The sequence below is a fragment of the Chelonoidis abingdonii genome, chromosome 2 (assembly GCF_003597395.2).
Source record: "Chelonoidis abingdonii isolate Lonesome George chromosome 2, CheloAbing_2.0, whole genome shotgun sequence".
Lineage (NCBI taxonomy): Eukaryota > Metazoa > Chordata > Testudines > Testudinidae > Chelonoidis > Chelonoidis abingdonii.
In genome coordinates this window covers 80,953,047-80,976,294 of record NC_133770.1, presented here as the reverse complement: position 1 = coordinate 80,976,294, position 23,248 = coordinate 80,953,047, and the positions used below count along the sequence as shown (strand labels likewise).

General features: G+C 43.5%; 1 protein-coding gene across 1 annotated transcript in view; it reads left to right on the top strand.

Moving 5' to 3' along the window:
- The first annotated feature begins 5,755 nt into the window (after positions 1–5,755).
- ABHD5 (abhydrolase domain containing 5, lysophosphatidic acid acyltransferase) overlaps positions 5,756–23,248 on the top strand; it is a 43,003-nt gene continuing 25,510 nt past the window's right edge. The window contains exons 1-3 of the mRNA XM_032784134.2: positions 5,756–5,924; positions 19,047–19,132; positions 19,387–19,759. Of these exons, the coding sequence (XP_032640025.2) occupies positions 5,785–5,924; positions 19,047–19,132; positions 19,387–19,759 (599 nt within the window). The 5' untranslated portion in view covers positions 5,756–5,784. The remainder of the gene's footprint in view (positions 5,925–19,046; positions 19,133–19,386; positions 19,760–23,248) is intronic.

The following is a 23,248-nucleotide window of genomic DNA, read 5'->3' as shown; positions in this document are numbered from 1 at the left end:
CATTCTTATAGAGAGGGGTTAATATATATAGTTACACTGAGAACTTGAATTTCATGTGAGTGGAGTGAATTTTACCCAATATGAATGAGGCTGTGAGATGGTAAGGGCTTGATCCAAAACCAATGAAAGACTCCTTCTGACTTCCCTGATCCTTGGTTTAGGCCCAGATCTTCAGAAGCTTTTAGGCTTCTAACTAAAATCAGTGGTAATGAGGCACCTAAATACCCTTGGAGAATTTGAGCCTACACCTACTCCTGCTTTCACTACCATCAGTGTCAAATCTCCCATCCACATCAATGATGAGGTATCGTGCTCTTAGTGAAGTGTGGATTGTGTTGAAATCATAGATTAAGGCCAGAAGGGACCACTAAAGCATCGAGTCTGCCCTCCCGTAGTCATAGGCCACCAACACCAAACCAGCACCTGCATATTAAACCCAACAACTGAAATGAGACCAAAGTATTAGAATGCTCAGGAGACTGGACTATCACATGTAACAGGACATACATGCCACCCAGTTCTATATTTGATTCATTGGATCAAGCTGGTGCTGTTCAGTGGCTTATTCACTGTGTGGAAGAGAAGGAGGAGTTGATGAGGGCTAGCTGGCTGAGCCCCAACTTTGTTAAGACTGAGTAATGTTTCTGCCTGGAGTGCAGGAACTAGGAGATATCTGATCCCCCTACTGAGGAAGTACATATGTCAACTAATTCTTACTTGTTGAATCTTGCTCACATATGTCTACATATTCATTTTAGTTATAGAATTTCTTAGAGCTACTGCCATCTCTTTAGGTGGAGCAGCTTTCCCCATTCACAGCATAATCAGAAAAGAAAGACAAGAGATCAGATAGGAGTCCCTAAATGTGTATTTTAAACAAAGTATTAAAATACTATATACACAATGTTATGCTAGAGGGTGGGCACCTCCATGAGGGTGTATATTTGATCTATGGGTCATCACAGATCTCAGTGAAACTGGTGGACATGATAGCACCTTCCATTCAGGCTAACTGAAGCAGCAGTTAAAATTCCTCTTTTGAAGTGATAGATGAAACAATAAAATGTACAATCTTTGTTTAAAATGGTCATGGCTGACTGTCTCTCAGTCAGGACCTTCCACAGAAGCACATGATGTTGATTCCTCTTGTCTTTCTAGGAGAAAGTTAACTTGGGGGTTTTTGGCCCTCTCATTTATAGTCCAGCGAACCTTTGAAATGGATTCTTCTGAAGTTACCCCCACAAAATAAAGTTCATTCAAGTTGTGAGAAAGCAGACATGGAGTCTGGTGACGAAGGAAGTTCCTTGCTGATTTCTTCCCCACTGGTGTTTGCTAAATTGCCAGTTGGTTTGTTCCTGCCCCTCCAATGCAAATGAATGGCCACTTTACATTCGGTTGCTAATTGATTCTGATGACACCTGGCTGGAGGCATGGGCTTGTCCTTTGTCTGAGAAAAACCTGTTTACCTGCTCCCCAGACTTGTCTGGTAAACATATTTTAGTTCCACATTTCTTTCCTATTTTTATGTTTGCTTGGGCGTTTACTTCACATAAACCACACAAGAATATTAATCATCAGTGTGTTATTAGTTTTCCAGTGATACCTTTCATGACACATCATGTACAATTTATGACATCAATGATCTGGGCATGCTAAACTGGTCAGATCAGTGGAAAGTCACTACCAGATGCCAGTGAGCCCTTTGCCCTCTTGCATTCAGATGCTGTTAGGGTCACATCCACTCACCAATCCATAAAAATACAAACAAGCAGATAAACAACCAAAACTATAAGTAGGCTTGTAAGGATTAGATTTTTATCAGTAAAAGTCAATCAACATGGATTTCATTTCACCCATGCAAACTGACAAAAATATTTCCATTGATAATCAAAATTTACAGATAGGCAAAGTAATAAATGCTACTTGAGAACTTTAGAGCTTGATTTAAGAATATTTACTTTGTGTATTTTGACATGTGATGTTGAAAATTTGCATGTTAATGTTTTTAAAGCTTCAACATTTTGAATCTCAACATATACTGTCATTGAACAATTATTGCCTGATTTCCCCCCCCCATTGTCTCAACTCCCCCCCCCCCCCAATTTCCTGCAACTATGGAAATTTAAATTAAAATAAAAACGCCCCAAAATAAACACATATCAGTCAAAATTATAAAAAATAAAAACTGAATTCTGCCAAGCCTACCTAATAAACTAATCAAGCTATTTCTCCTAGATCCTGGGAAAGACTAACACATGGAAGGCATTCAGACACTACAGCACGGGGGGCTATCTACAGATAAATGAAATAGTTAATGTTAACAATTAAGGCTCCAAACTAGCAAACACTTCCATACATGCTTGACTTTAAGCATGAATCATTCCACTGAAGTTCCTTTGTGTGCATGTGTGTAGAAATTATTGAAGTCAATGAGATTACACATGTGTTGCAAGATCAGGACCTAAATTATCATAATTAGGCTTTAGACTTAATTTACCATTTAAATGATGAGAAACAACTCGCAGCAGGCAGAGTTCATTTCTGGTTGTCTGTAGATGCAGGCAGACATCACTTATGTCCATTTATACTCTGTTCACATATCTTCATAATTGTAAAGTCTAGATACTTAATTTTTTTATTTAAATAAAAGTTTCCACAGCATAAGCAGGTATCCTCCAAAGAAAAGTACTAGTTTGCTATGCCATTTTAAGGTACTCCAAATAAAACCTTGACTAAAACTATTCTGTGACCTTGACTACTACATTTGCTACCAAGTACATACTATACACTTGTGCTGTATAGCTGCTTTCATCCAATGATTTCAGAGTGCTATACAAACATTAATTTTGATTATAACCTGGTCAGATATTATCTGTTGTCACCAATACCAAGTAAAGTACAAAGATTTGCCCCATACCATACTAGTTGAAAATAGAAGCGAAGACTTCTGAACCCTGCTTCCCACTCACTGAATCATGCTGCCTGACTTCAGGTACAATGTTTATGTAAGTTTAATAATAATTAGGTTTAATATTAAGACTGTTGTTTTGCTTTTATGGTTGTGTACAGGGCCGGCTCCAGGCCCCAGCGCGCCAAGCGCGTGCTTGGGATGGCATGCCGCGGGGGGCACTCTGCCGGTTGCCGGGAGGGCGGCAGGCGGCTCCTGCGGGAGGTCCACCGGCGCTGCGGGACCAGCAGACCCTCTGCAGCCACGTCTGCAGGAGATCCACGTTTGCAGGAGAACCACGGGACCAGCGAGCAGCAGAGCGCCCCCCGCGGCGTGCCCCCGTGCTTGGGGCGGCGAAATGGCTAGAGCTGGCCCTGGTTGTGTAATGCCTAACATAAGCCTCTTCCTCCCCCTAATTACTCACCTCCACATGAGGGAGGTGAAACTTAATGTACATGTGTTGGATTAAATAAATGCTTGTGTGGCACTCTGAAAATGCAAAGCACAATATAAAGGCTAGTTAATCATTATTATGGTCAGAGTTCAATACTTTTCCAATTACACATGTAATAATTGTCAGAGTTTACTTTAAAAAACAAAACTAGCCCAAAAATCTAACTCTAAGCTGCCAGGTTGCTGTTGCCTCTCCTGGCCTCTAGTAAACCTGCTGGAGAATGCTTTTTCTTGTGAGGGAATTAATACTTCAGTCTGGTGCTGCTGCCTCCCCAGGAATCAGCTTCAGACTGTGCGCGTGCAAGGGGCTCTAATAGCTTTTCACTGATATTTCCTGATTTATAAGCTTTTGCCTATTTATTTGATTAACATAAATAATAGCCAAGTGCAAATATTTATATATATATATATGTGTGTGCGTGTGTGTATGCATAGTGATAGGGTACATCCGCCCACTGTTTAATGGTAATTCTAGACCCCCTGTTGGTGCTTTTTACCATCTGTGTCTAGCTAGGGTGCCATAACCCTTCTTTTTAGATATAGACATTTTCACTGTTACCCATGCCTTTGTTGTCTCAAAATTAGATTGCTGCTAGTGCTGCAATATGCTCTACATGTGGCTACATCTGAAAACCATTTGGAAACAAGCTGGTGCAAAAAGCAGCAGCTTTCTTACTGATCTGGGTAAGCACTTAAGGGTGTGTGCTCTGACCTATAAATCCCTAAATGGCTCATGACCCATCCTCCTGAGAGATTCCCTCACTCTTGTGCTATGCTACCACACCTGTGGTAAGCAGAGGTATTTGAGCTGGATCCCACTCATTATAATAGAGGTTGGTGCTTAAAGGGTGTTTTCTGCAGGCTTACTCTGTGCTTGTTTTAACCCCAAACTGCTACCATCTACGCACAAAACCCTTAAACAGATGCTTATAAAAGCCTCAATTCTGTGGTTGCATGCATGACTGGAAGTATGGGCTAAAGTATGTTCACTTTAAGGTGTTTTCCTACCTGCCTTCTTTGCAATAAAGATGCAACTTAACTATGTGTAGCTGACCTTTGTTTAGATTGTCCTAGCTAGACCTCTGATGCCATCCCACAATTCCTGGGTCCTGTATATTCCCATCCTTCTACCTGCTCCCTTCCTACTCACTTTCTAAGTACTAGAACAGGGGCTGGCAACATTTCAGAAGTGGTGTGCTGAGTCTTAATTTATTCACTCTAGTTTAAGGTTTCGCGTGTCAGTAATATATTTTAACATTTTTAGAAGGTCTCTTTCTATAAGTCTATAATATATAACTAAACTATTGTTGTATGTCAAGTAAATAAGGTTTTTAAAATGTTAAAGAAGCTTCATTTAAAATTAAATTAAACTGCAGAGCCCCCCAGACCAGTGGGCAGGACCTTGGCAGTGTGAGAGCTGCTGAAAATCAGCTTGCGTGCCGCCTTCAGCATGTGTGCCATAGGTTGCCTACCTCTGTACTAGAAACTATTGGCTGGTTTATAGGCACCAGGTCAGCTTTTAACCCTTTGTTCCGTGTAGCCTGCTCCATTTTCTGCACAGGGCTCTTGGTCCCTCATTTTGGTCAAAAATAGGCCAGATTTGGAGATCATCTAGGCATGCTGCAAAAGACATCTGTTTGGTAGGGTTTTTGGAGAAGGCTGAGAGTATGCTTCCCAGAGAGATGAAGGTGGTGGAAGGGAGTATTCCTGTAGGTGCTTGGTTAGCATAATTCCAATTTAAATGATTTTAATGCTGCTGGAGGGTTGCTGTAGTACTAATCAGTTATGTAAGGCTGCCTAGAGCCTTGTAATAGACATCTTACTATTTAAATCTAAATAAATATGCATATTTATATTTGCACATCTATAGTGCACGTGAATGTGTCATATTTATACATATACATTGTGCAGTATGTATTATGCATCACTATGGCCACAGTATTTTGTGCAACCAATACTTTTAAATACTTTTTCCTGAATATCTTTTTAGACATTTTCTCCTTGACTTAATGAGGCACTAATCCTCATCCGTTTTCTTCTAATGGTCCCAAACGGAAGCAGAATAGAGATAGTGGTTCTTAACAAAATGAAACCAGAAAATGCTATAACATCCAGAGCCGTGTTCGTGCATGACACCATAACACAAACAAGAATACATAGAACCGTCCCTTCCACTCGCCCCTCTGTGAACCTGCCCCTTCCAGCCCCCAGATAAAGCTCCCCGGGAAACAAACGAGCACTAGAGGGCGCTCGCTGGGCCCTCCGCCCAGAGTGCGCGAGCTCCAGCTCCGCCGCGCGCAGCTCATTGCCCTGGCCCGCCCAGGGAGGCTCGAGTCCCTGGGCCGCTCTAGCCGCGCGCTCTGTGGTGGGGCGGCCCGGCCGGGATGACGCGGCGGGCGGGTCCCGTGATGGCTGGTCGTGTCGCCCTCGCGCTGTCACTCGCTGCCGCCTCCCCGGCACCAGCTCGCGGCCGCCGAGCCCCCGCCATGGCCGAGGATGGGCACCTGGAGGCCTCGAGCGAAGGGTGAGCGCGGGGGAGGGAGGGAGCGGGGAGACGGTGCTACAGGCAGGGCAGCAGTTGGGGGACCCCCCCCCGGCCTATGTACACCTGCCAACTAATGGTCCCCCCCCCCCCGCACCGCCCTAGAGCGGATCCTCACATCACAGCTGCTGTAGATTTTTTGTGTGTCACTTCCTCCATGTTCGTACTGCAAAGCCACTGATGTCTTTTGCTTCAGCTACAGCAACTTCCTCCCTCCCGGTCTACTCACATCTCTCGTCTCCTCCCGCCTATACAAACGGCTGCTGCTAAACAATCATTTTCCTCTTCTGTCTCTGGCGCTCCATCTCTCCACTGACTTCCACTTCCCTTCAGCATCAGCTTGGAACACATCCCCTTTAAACCATTGTGCAAATTGGCCTGACCCATATTTCTGCTACTTTTCCTTCTCTTCCCAGGCAGCCCTTCAGAATGACTTAATCATTGTCTTCACACTTTTTACAATGCTGCACCTTGTGTTTGAAACTATCTTCCCCTCCATTGTAGTTTGTGTGCCAAACAAACCTCCCTCTCCATTAGAGAGAGACAAGGAGGGTAAGGTAATCTTTTAGTGGACTAACTTCTGTTGGAGAGATTTCGAGTGATTGAAAGATATCATCTCACCCACCCTGTCTCCCTGATGCCCTGGGATTAATACAGCTATAACACCCTATAACATTCTTCTTAAAATACACAATCTATGAAGCCTCCAGTTGATGATTTACCAAGTGAGTCTTAAAATATCCATGGTTCTTCGTCTCAAACTTATTCAGTGCATTGACTCTGAACTGTATTAGTTGCTTAACTTGGCATGTTAAGTGCTTCTTTGATAGTGTTGAATACCCTCAACTTTTGTCATCACACAGCACGTTTCAGGATTGTGTTCTTAATATAAAGTCCTTGGGGTAGGAAAAAATGGTCTAAATTTTCATAAGGGATTATTGATTATGGGTGCCCAACATGACATCTTTTAAAGGGGATGTGATTTTCAGAAAGTGGTCAGCATCCACCCTCTGAAAACCAAGCCCTTTTAAGGCCTTTCAGATTGGGCATCCAAAATCACTAGTCACTTTTGAAAACAAAAGCTTAAGTCTCCTTTTTGTACATCAAAAAGTGCATGGACAGTGGTGAAATGCTAGTGCTTTGAACAGTTATCACAGAGTATTTGCATTACTGCATTCTTAATATTGGCCAGTCTTAAAGCTTGGTCATCCTTTCAAGGTGAACAAGCCTGATTAGAGCTAAAGAACGTTTAAGTTGTGTAAACTAGTGAAATACACTAATTACTTTCAGATTTAAAATTGGCTTGGTAGAGAAATACCTACATGCTGTTAAAATAGCAGATTGGATGCAGTTCTAAATGACAGGTGACATATTTAGGTGTATATAAAGGAAAAAAATCTAAAGTTTAATCTTTTTAAAAACAAATATATAGTAATCCACCTAGTTACACAACAAGTTCAACTAGTTGAAATCTGGCAACATGAGCATTCTGGAGAGTGTAGTGATCACTACAAAATCTATTAATCAAAACATGCTAAATCATACAGCTGTAATCCATAGTCTAATCTGAAGATAAAAACTAAATATATTTGGATTGTCAATGTGGAACAAAGTGTCTAGAAAGTTTGTCAACGTTCCATATAAAATCACTAAGTACTGCTCAGTTTGCATAAATGTGGGGGAAAGTTTCAAGGATTGAAAACTATTTTGTCTTTAAGATAGGTGGTAACTTTCTCTAAAATAACTTTGGGTGGTGTTTTTGGTGAAATTAGATGGAATGACTTGCAGCAACTAATTAAAACTAAGAGTGCCTTGGAATAATATATAGAACTATTTTGTAGGAAACATTGCAGCTTCAGGATTCATAAGTGTTTTTCCATTATCCTTTGAGAATTTTCTGAGTTTGGGTTTTCACTCGTGAGAGATGTTGATGGAGATGATAGACTTTTTAGAGTCTCAGAGTGAATGTAGTTTTAAAATCTAGATTGATGAATTCAGTAGATTTGAACTCATGAAGCACTTCCAGTAAGACACTCGGGGTACTATACTGCATAACATTCATAATAATTGACTTGCTCTTTAAACAGACACTGTCAACTGCAGATTTGTCTGAGTGTGTGGCTGACTCACACCTTAAAATTTAAAAGAAGCATAAGCAGGTAGGGTAATGAAATCATACTCCAAATATCCGCACAGTTACAGTTCCTTTGCTCAGTTTTTCTTTAACTTAGAAATGAAGATTCAAAATAAATCACCTCAAAATGGTGTCACTGCCCTGCAGGGTCTTGTCTTAGCTCTTGTCTCCCGTGTCACTCACCATCAGTTGAGGCTTGCTCCCTCCCTCTCTCCCTTAAAATGTCTTGCTCTCAAGCTTTGTACCTGATAGTAAAGAGCTCTATGCATCTATGTTCCTCCATGACCCAGCATCTCTCCTGTCTGCTCCTTCCCTAAAAGTCTATAAGACTTTTATGTAGCTTCTTGTAAGTCATAGGATTAGCAGAGGCTTCCAGTTTTAAAGGGAACAAGGGCAAAAACAGGTGCACTGGGAGGTACACTTTTACCTCAGTGCCCAGTGTGCTGTTACACACAAACTAAAGGAAATTTCTCACCTTTTCCAGTTTGGCCTTTTACATTGATAGGGGTTTGTGTATAGGCAATTGCCTTTCTATGTCGATCATCGCTTTCACTCTCGAATGTGATGCAAGTGCATGACACCAATGTATTGTCCTCAAAACTCACAAATAAGTTTTATTTCAGCCACTCTAGAAGCATGTTTTTATGAAGTTTCCCTTCCTCTGCATAGATTTAGGAAGGGGAGCACTGCGGCTTTCACTGAGAAGGTGTCTTTTCTCTGCCACAATGGGGTGGAGCCACAGTGGAGACACTGTTAAGAGGCTGTCTCCTCACCCCTTCCCTGCAGCTGAGAGGGGAGGAGAGTTGATCATGATAGTGTATTCCGCATCCCTGCAGATGGAGGCCTCCCATCTGGAAACTTCCCTGGGAGGAATGATTAACAAAAATAGGCACTAGAACAGTGATATCCAGCCTTTTCAGTCTGAGGGGTGAACAGATTATTTGCTTCAGTCAGTGCTGGAGATGGATTCTCTCTGTACTGCTCTCCTTGTACCACTTAAGCCAGTGCTAGAGATTCTCCTTTTTTGGGGGAAACTTCCTAGGCTCCTTTAGCCTATGCAGGGGTTGAGGCAGAGACCAGGGATCCATAAGGAGTAGTTGATTCTTGGTTTCTCTTTTTCCCCTTTTCTGAGCTGCCTTTAATGGCCATGTGGTGGAGGGGAACTGAGCCGTCCTTGCTTAGATGTTCCTCTAGGCCAGGGGTGGCCAGCCTGAACCTGAGAAGGAGCCAGAATTTACTAATGTACATTGCCAAAGAGCTACAGTAATATGGCAGCAGCTCCCCCACCCCGCTCCCAGCGCCTGCCATCCACCGGCAGCCCTCCCTCCCTGCACCTCCTGATCAGCTGTTTCGTGGTGTGGAGGAGGCTCTGGTGGGGGAGGGGGAGAAGTGAGGACATGGCAGGCTCAGGGGATGGGGCGGGAAGGGGTGGAGTGGGGGTAGGGCCTGTGGCAGAGCCAGGGGGTTGAGCAGTGAGCTCCCCCGCCTGGCACATTGGAAAGTTGGCACCTGTAGCTCCAGCCCTGGAGTCGGTGCCTATACAAGGAGCCACATATTAACTTCTGAAGAGCTGTATGTGGCTCCGGAGCCACAGGCTGGCCATCCCTACTCCAGGCTCAGGCAGAGCCAATCAAACTGCTTCTATCCTGTTGTCCTTCAGGCTTGCAGAGAAGCAGTCAACAGAGCAGCTGAATTGCTCAACAGTTACAGGAGGAAAGGGACAGCAGCTGCTAAGAGCGTTCTGGGCTCACATCACAGTTCCTCCTTGAGCTGTAGGTGAAGCAGTGGAAGGCAGTACTTAATACCTCCTCCCTGTCCCAGTTTAAAAACTGCAGGGCATGTTACACTTGGAATTTGTAATCAAATATTCTATTCTTAAGTCTCCCTCAAGTACTGCAAGGTAGACACTGCTGGGCTAGAGGTTTTCTCCTCCCTCCCTTCTCAAGCCCAATTGTGGGCTTAGTGGACGGAAGGGCATCCCCCAGGCTCCCCCACAGAGTTGCAGAAGGCATAAAGAGTAGACTGCCCTTCTTCCCCCACGCTTCAGTAATTCTCTAGTGAGTGCAGTAGTAAAAAGAAAATATTCACATACTTTCAAAAATTCGTCAATTAAAAAAAAATTCAAGTTGAGTATGTCTTTAATAATCAAACATACCACACTCAGTACTCCGTGCCAGCATGGTACGTTTGTGCACAGAGGTATAAAGTCAGGGTGAAATTACAGGGATTGCATACTTTTAAAGACCTACCCATTACGTCAGGTGGAGGATCCTGTTCTCCATGACTAGTTGGCTGAGTCCCTGCTGAGTTGTGGCAGAAATCCTCCACCAGCTTGCTTGGCCAGTCAGTCATCTGGGCTTTAGTCCCTCCCTTCTCAATAAAGTGTCCAGGTGGGGAGAGGAAGATGATAGTCATCTGTTAACTTTTGAATCATGTTTAAAATCTTGAATAACAGGGGTAATAGATATTTGGGAGGTAGTGTTGGGAAGTCTGCTACTGCCACCCATACTGTAGATAAAATTAAGACTTCTGTTCACAGGGCTAGCAGCTTAGCACAAACTTTTCATTAGTACTACATTCACAATTCATTCTGTGCTCAGTAGGGCCATTTATGCAGCAAGGAGCTGCACTAGGAGGAATTGTGCCTTAGGTCTTTTTTGTGATGCAGTATATTCACTCTTGCAGACTGGTCCAACTCCCTGTTGCACTGGGAGGAACAGCATTTAGGCACTGTGAGCCCAAGAGGGTCACCACAATGCAGGGCCTTTGGTGGGGGAACTAAAGGGTGGAAAACTGAAAACACAAATGAACAACCTTCCCATTAAAAAAAAAAAATCTGTAGTCTCTCCTGATTATTCCCTTATTTTCTGGCATTCTTAATTTTTGAGCGCTTGACTTTGCAAATTTGACATTCCTTTAGCATAGCTTTTCAGGGTGTCATTGGTATTGACAGCAAGGGAGAAGAGGGGAAGGAAAGATGGATGGATAGCTCAGTTTTTGCCTTGCTGAGGTTGAGCAGGAAGTAGGAGCTCCAGATGAGAGATTTTGATAACAGGAGAGAAGTCAGGGGAAGAGAGGTAGATTTGTGAGTCATTGAAGCTGTGTAAGGGGAAGAGGTCACAGTGGGCTAAAGTTAAAGGGAAAAGAGGAGGGATTTAAAGACAAAGTCCTGAGTGACTGACAGCGTGGGAGGAGGAGAAGCAGGAACCCACGGTGGTTAGTGATAAGAAAATCTGGATAGCATGAGGCTTCAGAAGTGAAGGAAGGCTATAGTTCAGTCCTGTATAATAAGTACTTTCTCTTACTTATACTAGTATAACTTTTTCGTTAACGTTCTCAGTTAGATTTGTTTGGATTTCAGTGTTGAAATACAAGTGTAAAATAATGTTTTATTAGACAAGATGGGCAGAAAACACAGTCTTTATTTCTTTATTGCTGGTGCTGTGACTGCTTTGTAAATTACACCTCTATCCCGATATAACACTGTTCTCAGGAGCCAAAAAATCTTACTGCGTTATAGGTGAAACCATGTTATATCGACCTTGCTTTGATCCACCACAATGCGCAGCCCCGCCCCTCCGGAGCGCTGCTTTTACTGTGTTATATCCGAATTCATGTTATATCGGGTTGCGTTATATCGGGGTAAAGGTGTGTTTTTTTTTTTAAAGGGGAAGTGTCTGATCTTGAACCTTGTATGTTTCTGCTCCTCCAGAGTTGATAAAATCAGAGCGGGAAAGGACTGGTTTCCTAACCTGTTAGTATTAATTATCCTCCATGTCTCTGTAGTACTTTGACATGTCTTTTAGATGAAATGTGAGGCAATAGGGCAGTGTTTCACAAGCTGTGGGAGTGGGGAGAAAAGGGGATACCAAGCTTGTCTGGGGATTTGGAGCACAGGCAAAGGAGAGTGGGTGTGGTCAGGAAAAGCTCAATGATCCCAGATATGTGGGGCCCTACCAAATTCACAGCCATGAAAAACGTGTCACGGACCGTGAAATCTGGTCTTTTGTGTACTTTTACCCTATACTGTATGGATTTCATGGGGTAGACCAGCGTTTCTGAAATTGGGGGTCCTGACCCAAAAGAGAGTTGTAGGGGGGTCGCAAGGTTATTGGGGGGGTTGCAGTATTACCACCCTTTTGCACTGCCTTCAGAGCTGGGCAGCTGCATGGAGGCAGCTGTTAGCCGGGTGCCCCGCCAGCACTAGTGCAGAAGTAAGGGTGGCAATACCATACCATGCCACTCTTACTTCTGCCCCACTACTGGCAGGTGGCTCTGCCTTCAGAGCTGGGCTTCTGGCTAGCAGCCACCACGTTCCAGCTGCCCAGTTCTGAAGGCAGCGCCGCCACCAGGAGCAGAGCAGAAGTAAGGGTAGCAGTACCACAACCCCTCCCAACAATAACCTGGTGACACCCGCCACCGGCTCATTTTTGGCTCAGGACCCCTACAATTACAACACTGTGAATTTTCACATTTAAAATAGCTGAAATCATGAAATTTATGATTTTTTACATCCTATGACCATGAAATATACCAAAATGGACCCTGAATTTGGTAAGGCCCTACAGATATGCCTCTCTCATGACTGCAGATGTGCTTAGTGATCTCCTGTTCTCTTATATCAGCCTGTAGTACTGGATGACCAGTTGTGTAAGCAGCCTGAGTGTACTGGGATGCAGGCTCAGGCAGCAGTCTAATCATTTAAACTTTGCGCTTGTACTCAACTCAGCTGGAAGAGCACATAATGGTTGACCCTATGTGCATCAGTGAATGCCCCCTCACACACCCTGGAATGGAGGGAGGGGGAAGCGGCAAAAGGAGGCATCAAAATTAAACAAAAATTAGAAAACAAAAAATACAAAGGGGCAGAAAAGGATGTGAGGAATTGCTGGGAGACAGAAGAGAAGAGGGCTAGGAACATGGTAGGAGGTGTGAGCTAGTACCCATCTGCTGCTCCATTTCAGGTAAGGGAGTTGCACCAAAATTGAGTACCAGTATAATGTTGATCTTCTCTCCTGCCTGAATTTGCAGCTTGTTCCAACTATTCCTAATGTCATGGTGTACTAGAATATCACTATACTAATCAGAAAAGATTCATTGTGTGTGACTTATCTTGTTTACAATCTCTTCTTAGTATCTGGGAAGTCAGGGGCCAATGTAACATGCTGTTTATATATACAGGGAACTTCAAGTGGCAAAATGCAATGTTTCTAAATAATTTAACATTGATAAAGTAGGTGCTGAGTGTTCTAAATACAAAGTTCAAGATACAGTAAATATACAAGGAAGGCGTTTTTACCTCTGACCTAATGTAGCAATATTCTGTAATAAGCTACCAAGAACCTCTTGTTGAAATCAGGAGGTATGATGTACAGGACACTTCCTGGAAATATTGTGCAGTAGTTTTCAAAATATTATGCAGGACTTTAAATGTTGCAAAACAGTTGGATAATTCAGTAACGCTAAAGTAATCACAGAACGTTTTGGCTTGAAATTCTTCTAAACAGCTTTATAAATAGGGTGATATTCCAATTGGAAGGGGAAAAAATTGGCTTCCAAGTTAACCATGAAGCAGCTCCATAAAACTGTTGGATCTTGTGGAAAATGCCGAACTGGTATTTGCAAAGGATACCATCCACCAGGGTTCTCACTTTTTGTGTTTTTAAGCTTTCTAGTGTGTTCTCCAAGGCTTCACACTCTTCAAGATTTGTAGTCTCTGAGGGTAGTGATAGTGGGGTAGAACATGAGCTGTAATCCATTCTATCAACATTCATGTGCCACTTCTGGAGTGTATCTCCTGTCCTTGGAATCTCTCATCCAAATTGCATCTGTGGTCACTACATCTAACTTCCAGTTCACATGGGTTAAAAAAACTGGGCATGCTTCGGAAAAGAAGACTATGTGGGGGGGCAACTTAGTAAGTGTCCATATATGTTAAGGACTGTTATGAAGAAGATGAGGATCGGTTGTTCTCCATGTCCACTGAAAGTAGGACAAGAAGTAACGGACTTTATCTGCAGCAAGGGAGACTTACATTAAATATTAGGAAAAGCTTTCTAATAATCATAGAATATCAAGGTTGGAAGGGACCTCAGGAGGTCATCAAGTGCAACCCCCTGCTCAAAGCAGGACCAATCCCCAATAAGGGTAATTAAGCTCTGAAATAAGATTCCAAGGGAGATTGTGAAATCCTTTTGCAGTTTTTAAGAATAGGTTGGACAGACTGCTATCAGGCGAGGTCTAGGTTACTTGGTCCTGCCTCAGCACAGGAGACTGGACGTGATGGCCTGTTGAGGTCCCTTCCAGTTCTACATTTCTATGATTCTGTGTATATAAACAGTCAGTCACCTAGGCTGTTGAGGGATGACAGAAGAGGTAGGGATGATACTTCACTGGAAAGCATCAAATCTAATTGCTATACGAATGGTTCATATTGTTGCTATGTTGACCTCCATGGCCACCTCAACCACAGTGTACTCCAGAAAGGTGTGTTGGAGCTCACTGTTTCAGATTCACTGCCAACAAGCATCAGTGCATGTACAGAATGCAAAGTGGGACTGCTGTTAACATAGCTAGTTCTGAGACCCTTTGCATTGGGAGTACAAATATTCTCAAACATGTGACTTTGACAAGACTATATGTCCCAACTCACCTCTCCATATGCATCCACTCTTGATAATAAAAGCAAGAAATCCCCAGAGAAATAGCTAAAGGAACCTTTGCAGTGCCAGATTATCCAGTCACCCTGGATATTCCAAACTTGTGGCTGTTGTAAAATCCTCTTTTCCCTAACCTGAAGATGGTATCTCCCGTTTCAAGTGGTTCAAACTACCAACCTCACCTGTATTTTACAGCATGAATACTGACAGGTGCACCTAATTTGGGAGGGTGCCTCAGACAGTGATTGTTTCCACACTGCTCCATGCTTAGGTGGTTCATTAGGTTGTTTGTTAGATGATATGAAGAACTTTTTGACTTTGATGCCAGGAAAGATGTTAAACCAGGGATTGGATTGGCAATTAACTTTTCTTAGAGATGAGCTAGATAAAGGAGCTGTTTGAGCTTTCTCTGGGTTCAAATTTGTACTCTCTTGAATGAGGCCTACTTGTGCTGTGGTTAATGGAGTCCCCATACACTTAATTTGCTTCTTTATGGCAACCTAGTTACACTTCCTCTAACTCATGCACTGAACATAGTTTTGAAAGCTCTCACGCCTTTCAAACCCTTAGAGAATTCCTCATGTTATTTTAAGGTGGTTGCTGGTAAACCTTCACTTGCTTGGAGATTGTGTGAACTCTAGGTTCTGTCCTGCATGGAATCATATCAGTGTTCTATCAAGTCAAAGATGTCATTATAAGGACATTGTCTACTTAAAAAAAAATACTTCACTGAAATTCTTTTTGCCTATTGGTGTTACAAGGGTCATCAAAAATGAGTACAACTGAAAGATTAGAGAGGTTATTTTCTCTCTTTCTTCCTTTTGTTTACTTAGTGTATTTGATAGCACTTTGTATAGTGAGTGTTTCTCCTTATATAGTCAATATCGGTTGGTTTTTGTTTGTTTAGTAGCTTCACACAGCAACTGAGGAATGAAAACACTTTTAAAAAAAATGATTGTAAAGCCATATAAATTGACAGGAAGATTCTGGGGAAAGTGTAGGACCTGAAATCACTTTAAACTTTGACTAGATTTCAGATTGATTGTGTCCTTTTAATACATGCTCTCTGTTGCCCTCTGCCTGTTGGAGTCAGGATTACATACTCTACGTGTCAAATGCCTTGTGTTCATCGCTTCTCAACCCCAGGAGTGTTTAAGCTTGATATGTAGATGATAAAGCTACCCTGGCCATTTGCCTGCCTGATCTGGGTCACCTTTTACTGCTCTGCAGTTAGCTGCTTGTTATATCAAAAACTTATTCACTCTTCAAAAAAATTTTTTTTAAAGGCTTGGAACTAAGAATCTGGAATGAAAAATATGAAAAACCTTTAGTTCAGATAAATACAGAGATATACTTGCTTAGTTCTGAGAACGCTAAACAATGAATTTCCTTGAATAATTAATCCACCCGTTGTAGGGTGCAAATTTATTTATCAGAAATTAAAATAGGCAATTAAAAATAAGGCTACTTTTAGTCATTTAAATATGACAGGTTTACTACAGATAGAGGAAACTAAATACTTGTTTTCAGAAGACTGAAGTTTGCCCATCCCAAAGAAAAGATACAGGTAATAGTATGCTGGGTGTACCAACCCAGCACTAGGCCACCGGGGCCTGATCAATCAGGGAACTAACACTGAAATCCATCATTTGGGACAGGAGACCACACCCCTTTACCCCTGCTGCGCATGCTTCAGGTGGAAGGGACAGATAAAAGGAGGCAGCCCAGCTCAGTTTGGGCTGGCTGAGCAGTGGGGAGGACATGTGCTGCAGGCTCCTGTAGAGGCAACTGTGACTTTCCAGACCCTGGGAACTGGGGATCTGGACAATTCTGGGGATAACCAGCAGACCTGCACTGCCACCATTTTGAAATGTTTGTTACAGCTGTCTTTAACAGTAGAGAAATGTCCTTATTGCTAAAAATGTTTTTCCCATTAAAAAAATGTTGAGGTTTTTTTTTCTTTAATCAAGATATGACTTAGACATGTACACAGTATTGGTTTGAGGGGGTGGGAAGAAAAGCGATTGGATCATGTGATACTAAGCTGAAGAATATTACGTCATTAGAAGAGACATTTGACTTAACTCGGTGGCCCAGCTGATACCAAGGTGGTGGTGTTATAATCAGTTTTTAAGACATTAATTAATTAATTAAAACTAAATTGATTATATCAATTGATAATTTTCATTAAACTGTTTTAAATTTCATGGTACAAGTTGATGGTCCGTAGTTGGCCAAATTGCTTTGTGCTGATGCCCAGTTTACTTTTTCAAAAAAAAATCTAAATTTTAGATAGCTAGACTTGTTGATCAGCTTGGAAACGAACAGTATTCAAATACTCTTATCTCTTGGGGCTTGATCCAGATCCCATTAAAAGTCAGTGTAAAGACTTCCATTGACTTCAGTAAAAAGAACAAGAATACTTGATTAGAATCTTCCTGTTGGTATGCGTACTTCCACCTTTTCATGTTCTCTGTGTGTATAAATACCTCCTGTGTGTGTGTTCCATTCTATGCATCCGAAGAAGTGAGCTGTAGCTCACGAAAGCTTATGCTGAAATAAATTTGTTAGTCTCTAAGGTGCCACAAGTACTCCTGTTCTTTTTGTGGATACAGACTAACACGGCTGCTACTCTGAAATTGACTTCAGTGACATTTGGAAGAGAGCCTTGGGGTCAGATGCAACTTTTGCGACTTAAAATGAGAATCTTTCCATTGACTCTTTTAAAGGGAATTGGATTGGTCCTTTATATAGCATTAAGGTGATCCTTGGCTGCAGTGTTCTACAGTCTTTAGCATTGGTAGAAGAAATATTTAATTGCTTTATTTTCTTTCACAAATGCCAAGAGTCTGGGCAAACAAAAAGGTGGAAACGTAAAGGGGGGAAAGCATAATTGAGGCAAAACGATGTAAAAAAAACCCTGACATGAAAAAGATTTTTAACTGAGATTTTAAGAGAAAAAGGTTTTTGAAAATGTGTAATCTTTAGTTTGATTTGAAATTCTAATTTAGCTGTGTTGTGTGTTTGTTTCTTCCTCAACTGTTAGTATTTAAAAAAATCAACATGAGGATGTATGGCAGACATATTTGGACATAGGCACCGACTCCCTGGGTGCTCTGGGTCTGGAGCACCCAAAAATGATGGGTGCTGAGCCTCAGCCCCTATATCAACTCCCTCCCACCCAGCACCTCTCACCTGCCAGTGGACCCCGCAGATCAGCGCCTCCCACCCACCGTGATCAGCTGTTTCATGGCGTGTGGGGGGGGAAGCGAGGGTGTGTAATGGGGTGGGGGTGGGGCCTGGGGGGAAGGAATGGAGTGGGGGCAGGGCCTGGGGCAGGGCCTGGGGTTGAGCACCCCCCAGCACATTGGAAAGTTGGTGCCTGTGTGTTGGGATGCCAATGCCTAATGAGCTGACTTTAAGAGGTAGAATTTGAAAAGTCCACTTGGCATAGGGAGTTTGGGAATTTTCCCAGGAGGGTGCCATCACTTTCTGCAGACTTTGACGTTATTTTAAAATCAGTTAATTAATTAATTGGAACCTTGGAAGTTTCTAACCCTTGTGGGTGTAAAGAGACTCTGCTTTAACTACAATTTTTGTTTGGAAATGTAGTGCAGTCTTCCTAAATCTACAGACTTATGCCATTGCCTCTGCTGCTGTTCAGAACTTCCACAATATGAAACTTGGGATGTGGGATGCATATTTTACTTTTATTTAACATTTTTTTTTTTTTTAATGTTCTTAAGAGTCTGCTCCTGCAAGATGCGGAGTGCCTTCAGTTCATTGATAGAGCTGAGCACCTGAGAGGATAATATAGTATTTGTTTTTAAATGTGTTTATTGAGAAATTGAACACAACTCCTAAATTCTGATGGTTTAAGCAAATCACTTTTTTACACAGAAAGGTCATGATTCAGAGTGACTGTTATATAGGTAACTAAATATTATTGAATGGCAATGGACACAGATTATCAAATCTGAATTCTGATTGACTGTCTCTCTGCTATAATCGCCTGCTCTGTGTGTATCTGATCTGTGCTATCTGCAGCTTCACCAGGCACACTCATCAGACTTTCCTTGTTGTGTTACTGCTTAAGCTTATGACACAAACCAATAAGTCAGGAGAAGGTAAAGGCTGAAACTCGTGTCATGCTCATGGTCCTTGTACATAACGGTCTGGTGTACATGTGTGCTCTACTTGAGGCAATACTTGAAGATCATTAAAGCTTCAGCTAATGCAGAATGTAGATAGTTTTGTTTATACATATTCCAATGTATTTGTAAATCTATTTTGTGTTTACTGTGACTGTAGGTCAGGATGGCTATCTAGTTGGCTTCCTGCATGGTGCCCCACATCACTGCCGCATCTTAAAGAAGCTGAAGAGAAAATACTGAAGTGTAAGTATTTTTTACACATCTGGCGTATACCCAGATCTCATGTAATTTTTCAACATAAACAAGCATTGCTATTTTAAATGCGTTGCAATAAAGCAAATGTGACTGTAGTATAGATTCTCAGTGTTCCCTTATTTAAGATTTTTGATCCTGATCTGAAAGATACCTAGTATCCCTGCCCTGGGCTTCCACTGAACAGACTGCTAGATATAACTAACAAAATAAAAAGTATCTGAACTGTTTTTTGTTTCCTTCAGGTATCACAAGCACATACAGTAAACGATATGTCTTCATATCCAGTGGAAATAAAATATGGACGCTAACATTCTCTCAGGACCTCTCGTATAAAACTCCACTTGTTCTCCTCCATGGGTTTGGAGGAGGTGTTGGACTTTGGGCTCTCAATTTTGAAGAGCTTTGCGAAAATAGGACCGTTTATGCATTTGACCTCTTGGGATTTGGGCGTAGTAGTAGACCACAGTTTGACACTGATGCAGAGGAAGCAGAAAATCAGTTTGTAGAAGCTGTAGAAGAATGGAGACAGGAGGTAGGGCTGGACAGAATGATTTTACTTGGCCACAATCTGGGTGGATTCCTGGCTGCTGCTTACTCACTGAAGTACCCATCAAGGTATGTGAAAATAAAGGGATAAAAGAAATCTTTGCTTTCTCTTACTAATGTTAATACTACACATCTGTATTCATTTGAAGCACAGCAGAATGTAAAACCAAGTTCTTTCTGAATTAGTTTTAGTTGTAAAAATTGGCTCAAGACTTGATTTAAAGAGACACTATCTAGTTTAGAGCCGAAATGCAAATTGTTTTTTGTTCTGAGTAGAAAAATATGAATACAGTATGAGTAGAAATTCTTTGTTTACAGTCTAACCCGCAACCATTTTTGTTAAACATCCTCTTGCAGTGCTCTGAACCCGAACAGAAGAATCAGTTAATGCATGAGAATCAAAAAAGCAAAAAGACGGTTACTCACCTTTGTAACTGTTGTTCTTCGAGATGTGTTGCTCATATCCATTCCAGTTAGGTGTGTGCGCGCCATGTGCACGTTCGTCGGAAGATTTTTACCCTAGCAACACTCGGTGGGTCGGCAGGGAGTGGCGCTTCCCTTGAGATGGCTGGCTGCTATGGCGCCGGATATATTACCCCTGCCGAACCCCAGCCTTGCTCCTTCCAGTTCCTTCTTGCCTGGCTACTCTGACAGATGGGGAACGTAGGGTCGGGAGGTGGAATGGATATTGATGCAACACATCTCCGAGGAACAGATTCAGTTTACAAAAGGTGAAGTATACCGTCTTTTCTTCTTCGATTGTTGCTTGCTCATATCCATTTCCAGTTAGGTGATGTCCCTAAGCCTTTAAATGTAGGCGGTGGGGTTGGAAGTGAGATTGTGGCAGTAATGTAAAACTGCTGAGCCAGAGGCTGTAGCATCTCTTGACTGTTGAACCCAGCGGCATAAATGCATAAGCAAGCAGGATATTGGACCGCAGGACCATGGAAGCTGCGGCAGCTAGATTCTCGTGGGTAAGGTACACGAGCTTAGCCATAGGTGGTCAGATGAAGTCTGAGCCCTCGTAGATGCATGGTGAGTGTGTGCTCTGGGGAAGATGTGAGGCAGAATCATAAGCGAAGTGCTGGGTGCACGTCATTCACCCAAGATGAGAGTCCTCTGAGAGGAACAGGTAGACCTTTCCTTCGGTCTGTCTATCTGGCGACCAATGAGTTGTGGCGTGTTACATGAATATGGTTTTGTCCGCTCAATCATTAAATGCGAGTCGCTCTATTAACAGATGTCCAGGGAGTGCAAATTTTGTTGTCTCCCATCAGCTGTCTGAAGCGTGTGTTACATCAGACAAGGCCTGCAACCACCTTAGGGAGGAAAGTCGGGTGTGGTCGTAACTGCACCTTGTCCTTTGTGGAACATAAATGTTATGCGGAACCACCCATAAGACCCTGAGTCTCGAAGACTCGTCTGGCCGAGTGAATGGCTACGAGGAAAGTCTGTCTTCCAAGACCATGGCTTTCAGCAGCGAGCAGGTCCAACGCTAGCCTTGGGTCAAATGGAGAGACATAACGTCTGGTTAAAAACCAGTTGAGTTCCCAGGTTGGGCTGTGGTGGCGTAGACTAGGTGTATGAGCGCTCCAAGCTTTGAGCGAGCCTCGAAACCATAGAGTATGAGAACACAGAACGACCACCTTAGCCTGGGTGGAAGGTAGAGATGGCTGCCAAGTGTACCCTCAGCGATGACACTCAGCTAGGCCCTGCTGCTGTAGGCCAGAGGGTAGTCCAAAACAGAGGGGATCGAGACCTCAGCAGGAGTAAGATTAAGCGTTTCGCACCTGTAGGAGAAACGCTTCCACCTGGCCAAGTATGTTGACCAGGTGGAAGGCTTCCTGCTACCCTGATAGTCACATAGCAGCCACACCGTGAGGTGAAGAGACTGCAGGTCTGGGTGGCAAAGTCTGCCGTGGTCCCGAGATATGAGGTCTGGGTGGAGTGGCAGAGTAATTGAGTAGGCTATTGACAGGCCGAGCAACGTGGCGTATCAGTGCTGCCTGGACCATGCTGGAGTGATCATGATGATGCGCGCCCTGCCCCTGCGAAGTTTGAGCAGGACCCAATGAGCCAGGGGAACGGTGGGAAGGCATAAAGGTGTTGGCCCTTCCACGGCATGAGGACAGTGTCCGAGATCGGTCTCCGAGAGAGACCTTGGAAGGAGCAGATCCTCGGACATTTCCTGTTCTCATGGTAAGTGAACAGATCCATATGTGGGGAAAAATCCCCACTTCTGGCAACAGAATGCATCACATCGGGCAGGGCAACCACTGATGAGACAGGAAAGACTTGCTGAGTTGAAGCGCCAAGGAGAAAGGATGCTACCAGATTTATCGAGTGGGCTATGCAAAAGTCCCAGAGATGGATGGCCTCCTGACAAAAGGAGGAGGACCGTGTCCCTCCCAGGTTGTTTATGTAGTACATGGCTGTTGCGTTGACTGTAAACACTGAGACGCCATGGCCTTGCAGCTGCTGCTGGAACCCCTGGCATGCCAGGCGGACTGCTCTCATTTTTGGACATTGATGTGGAATGCTCCTGAGAGGACCAAAGGCCTTAAGCTCGAAGGTTACTGAGGTGACCACCTGAGCCGAGAGATGACGCATCCGTCGTCAGGGACAGTGAGGGCTGGGACGGATGGAGTGGCATCCCTGCCCACACCAGGGAGGGAGTTAGCCACATTCTAGGGAGCCTAGAGTGCTTGAGGGAATGGTGACTATCGTGACCATTGGGCCTCTGTCCGGGCGGTACGCCGATTTGAGCCAAACTTGGAGAGGACAGAGGCAGAGCTTAGCGTGTTTGGTTACAAACTAGCAGGCAGCCATGGGACCCAGGAGACCGAGACAAGTGCTAGCCGAGGTCATTGGGAAAGTTTGCAGACCTTGGGTGATTGGTGCCATCGCCTGAAACCGTGACTGTGGTAAGCAGGATCCGGCCTAGGAAGTCTAACCTCTGCATGGGAGCCAGAGTGGATGTTTCCATAGTGATCATCAGGCCTAGACATGTGAATTGGTCTCTGACGATGCCCACACGCTGAGTGACTTGTGTCTTGGAGTTTCCTCAGATAAGCCAATTGTCCAGATACGGAAAAACGCATATCCGACGTCGGCGGAGGTGGGTGGCGACTACGGCCACACACTTGGTTAATGCCTGTGGGGCTGTAGAAAGGCCAAACAGCAGGACCGTAAACTGGAAGTACCGACGGTTGTCTAGAAAGCAAACATATCTCCTGTGTGGAGGGAAGATGGCAATGTGAAAGTACGCATCCTTCATATCGAGGGCGGCAAACTAGTCACCAGGATCTAAGAACAGGATAATGGTTCCCAGGGATACCATGCAGAACTTCAACCTTATCATAAACTGGACTGGTTGAGTCCTCGTAGTCTAGATAGGGTCTGAGACCTCCGTATGGAGTTGGGATTAAGGGAATAAGGGGAGTAATTGTCCCCCTTTCGTTCCATCAGCATCTGCACCTGCTTGTAAGAGAATTGCGCCCGGAGAGGAGTCCCTGAAGAGGAAAACATGGGTTGAACAAATTGGAAAGTGGTACCCAT